The sequence below is a fragment of the Etheostoma spectabile genome, chromosome 1 (assembly GCF_008692095.1).
Source record: "Etheostoma spectabile isolate EspeVRDwgs_2016 chromosome 1, UIUC_Espe_1.0, whole genome shotgun sequence".
Classification (NCBI taxonomy): Eukaryota; Metazoa; Chordata; class Actinopteri; order Perciformes; family Percidae; genus Etheostoma; species Etheostoma spectabile.
The window spans coordinates 30,892,863-30,897,101 of NC_045733.1; the positions used below are offsets into that span (position 1 = coordinate 30,892,863).

The 4,239-nt window shown below is 39.8% G+C and overlaps 1 protein-coding gene across 2 annotated transcripts in view; it reads right to left on the minus strand.

Moving 5' to 3' along the window:
* serinc4 (serine incorporator 4) overlaps window positions 1–4,239 on the minus strand; it is a 34,832-nt gene that overhangs the window by 16,830 nt on the left and 13,763 nt on the right. For both annotated transcript variants that reach the window (XM_032512255.1, XM_032512246.1), the window contains exons 3-4: window positions 3,090–3,268; window positions 78–157 (exon numbers count right to left, since the gene is read on the minus strand). In XM_032512255.1, coding sequence (XP_032368146.1) covers window positions 78–157; window positions 3,090–3,268 — 259 coding nt within the window. The remainder of the gene's footprint in view (window positions 1–77; window positions 158–3,089; window positions 3,269–4,239) is intronic.

Below are 4,239 nucleotides of genomic sequence, written 5' to 3' on the forward strand. Positions count from 1 at the left end.
TTGACCCGAGGACAACACAAGGGTTAATTTTCAGTTTGGGTTTATTTTCAGAAAACGGCGTCAGCTCGGAGTCTCACCATGCAGGAAGGACTCTGTTGGGATGAAGAAGGCAGCGGTGCACATCGACAGCAGAGTGATGAACTTCAGGAACCAGAAGCTGCAGGTGGACACACGGAGACACAACACAAAAACAACGTTACGTACAGTTCATGGTAAAAATAAATGAATACTTTAAAATAGTTGCTTAATCTTCCACAAGGACATTGCTTTGGACTTTAAGACTCTGTATCTTGGAAATATACCTCAAAGTTGGCTGCAAGGGGACAAACACTAAATGTAATGCTGGTGGCCAGTAAAAAGGCTACTATCAGAAAATGGCTACTACCAGAGTGTACAACAAATACTTCATGGAGAGACATTGTGACAGAAATCTATAGAACGGAGCAGATTTCAGCTCATAACCGAGGAATGGAGACATTTCTTGAGCACTGGGAAAAGTGGTACCATGTCTCAGATAAACGGCCTGTTTCATTTCTATGGTGTTATTTTTGTTGGTTCACTTCTATGTTTGTTTGTCAATCCCATCTTTTCATTTCAATACATGAATAAGTACATTGTTTGTCCAGATGGTCCGATACCAATTTTTTACTTCCCGATACTAATTCTGATACCTGAACTTTGCTTATTGGCCAATACCAAGTACTGATCCAATACCAGTGTGTGATATACTTTATTATGTTTTAACAGCTGTATAATACTCTCCCTGTATGGATGTGATATGATTTCTATGTTTGTTGTCGGTCTGACTCAGGTTATTCTGTGAAACATGAACAAACCCAAGCAATGAATGAATGGATCATCCAGTTTGACAGTCCGTTATAATGGAAACAAAAGTTGAACATAACTAAAATACTTTAACGTAGATTTTCTTTAGAGCTTTATTACGTGGTTACGGATTGGTGCATAAACTCCAGTACTTCACGATGCGACACCAGCCTTTTAGGTAGTATCGGAGGCAATACTGATATCGGTATTGGAACATCTCTACTTGTTTGTTACAGGAGTTGTATGTGAGGTTCTGAACACTAATACAATACAAAAAAATAGTCACTTGCAAGATTCTTTGGTTGCAAAATGACCTCTGATTTTTGTCCATATTAAATTGCTTTTATAACAGGTTTTATAAGAGTTTTTTGTATTCCTAAACCTACAGAAAATTAGCATGTAACACCATAAAGGTACAACCTGCAAAACAAAAACTGAAACTAAGAGGTTGCTTCTTGCAGCAAAGAAATGGCACCAGAAGCATCCCTCATCATCACTAAACAACTACATCTCTACTAACAAAAACCAAATCTCTTATGGATATTTCATATCAGTATTGTCCGTTGACCAAATGTAGCAATTTAATTTACTTCATTAATTGCATACAGTGTGTATCCTATATTTTTTAAAAACAAACTGAGAATTGTATCATGTATGTGAATATATTTATATGATTGAAGAATTACAGATAGTCTTTAATTTAATCCCTGCATATTCATAGCACTCTCTCTGCTCTTTCAGAGGACATACAAGGTTTGAGTGGGGCACTGGGTCACTCCCTGACCCCCTTACAGAACACTCAGAAATAACCTTTGCCAGGCCTTGAAACCTTTCACCTTGGCACCAGTAACACTCAGAGGGCCAACAATCTAATCTGTTTAATCCTAATCTGGAATACGTCACCGCTCTAATCAACAGCTATGGAAAGTGTGAGAACAAAGAGCTTTAAATAGACCAGCATGCAGGTCAGGTGAGCAAAGGGAGTAAACACTCAGTCCTTAAAGACTGCAATGAAGTTTAGAATAGCAGAGAAGTGTTTGAAGAGGGGTAAATATTTCAAGAGAGATGTGGAAACATTTCTGGATGGGATCAGGTCCGGTCTTAAAGCTGAGTTAGCTCCACTTGGCTTTGTTTCCAGCTTTTAGAAAATCCATGTTGGGAGACTTCGACTTTGGCCAATCACAGCTCATTTCAGAGTGGAGACATTCCTATTGACTGTACTTCAAATGCAGATGCGTGTGGTGAAAGTAGTGGCAGAAATTCCTGCAGAAATTCCTGCTGTTCCAGCATTGGCAGCAAACTATATTCATAAACAGACCTCTCAAAATAGACTAAAAGAGAGTCTCAAATAACCAGCGTCTTGGAGTGTTGGAGAGAAAATGTTGCTAATAGTTTAGCTTTTTGCTAACCGTAGCCAGAGGCTCACCGCTGCGGCTAAAGCTCAAAGCAATGGTTAGCAGAAGGCTTTTTCTCTTCATCTCTGAAACACTTTAACGATATTGACAGGTTTTAGTCATAAACATGAATGTGAATTACAGTATGTCTACTCAAAAGGCTTTACAGGCCCACAGGTTTGCAAAGCAGACAGAACGGGTAATTATAGAATTGCCGCTTGGCATCGTTATGGCAACGGCGAGAGGGATGGAGGACAGAGAGGGCATAGCTGAGGGAGAAAGGCTGGATTTTACAATTCTGGCATTTATTTTGCCCTTTCCAGTAACCTGGCTATCCACAGTATTCTGATTCAGAGAAAAGACATACAGTTATTTGTAACATAATTCAGATAAAAATTCCCAAGCTTTACTTAGGATTTTAAGGGCAGGAAGATTGAGTGAATGTGTGAAAAGTTTTATTCTGGATTTTGAGGTAGATTTTGGAATATGAAGTATCCAAAGAAACTAGAAGAAGGTGACGTTTTCAGTCCTCCTGTTTGTCAGCAGGATCAATTAAAAAACCCATTATGGCAAAACATTTGGACACTTATTGATATTTTGTGTGATGTGAGGTTTGAATTTGTCATTTAAGCTGTTTTGGTTTTATGAGTCATGACCTTTTTGCTGCATTCATGTGCAATTACAACATTCCGTAAACTGACAGTGTTGTAGTCATGATTTTCTACTGTAATAACATGTCCAGTGTTTGCCTTAATCATGTATAATAATCCATTCCATTTTAATGATTACCAAAATCTGAAGGCCATGAGAAAAAAGAGACACTTTCTTTAGGAGGAACATGTTTGATGAGGTTAACTCTGTAGCACTGACCCGTTGTGTATGAGCGCTCTGAAATCCTGACTGGACTTCACGTCAATGAGGAAGATCGCCATCATCAGGTAGAAACAGGAAGTGCCAAAACAGACTCTGTACACCGCTGAGTAGCCCACCAGCATCTCACAGTGGCCCCCGCCATGCGCCTGGTCACACACCATGTTAAAGAAAGGCACCTGAAACACACACACACACACACACACTAACATTTACATCCATGTATCCGTGTCCCTTTGTCTGGGTGAATTTTCCAGAAGATGCTGAGGTGTCTTGGTAAGATTTTATGACGATAAAATGATTTAATCTCTAATATGCCTAGATGAGTATATCAATATTCACATTGAGAGCAAATGGCACTGAACTTGACTGACATTAGTTTTTTTTATGTCCATGTCAACAGTTTCAAACAGCAGTTAAAGTATTTAAATATTTCAGTAATATTTACTTGTGCCCTCTAGCAGTAGGCGTTTTGAGGTGTGATGAGGAGGGACGCCATCCCCCCCCTTGTTAGCAGAATGACCAAAATGCATCCCCCTTGCTAACCTGCCATCTTCAGAGAGAGTGCAGTGGCAGAGAGGGTTTTTTTAGCTGAATATGTTAGTCCAGTCCACCTGATTCATCGATCTTCTATCCGACTGAGGTTTGTGCAAATTAGAATCCATGGCCCCGACCGTGGCTCTGAAACGTTTTGACAGATCCATGGCCCTGTGTGTGGTGCTGAAGCAGCAGGCAGATTATTTTCTGAGTCTCACCCTTCTGTCTTGTATCTATAATGTTCTCTAAACCAGTGGTCAACAATTTTAAGCCCATAACTTGACCGATGGCAAACTAGCAGTAAGTGTGTAAAGTAGGAGAGTTTTTGGGAAATGTTTGGAAAAGGTTTTTCACAGACTATGGCATGGGTACAGCCTGTTATTTACACTAGTTTGGTTGATGTTTTTCCCTCATTCACTTTCTGTGATGACTTGCCCTAATCTGCCTCTGATTGGCTTGTTGCCTTCTTCACAGAATGCAGTGCAAAGGGAAAATGTAGCACTGCTGACGGGCTCAGTAAATTATCGCAGGCTTAATGCTGCATTTTAAAAGGGAACTTAATATTAAAACCCCTGCTCTATACTATAGAACAGTGGCAGAGGCAGTTTGCTAG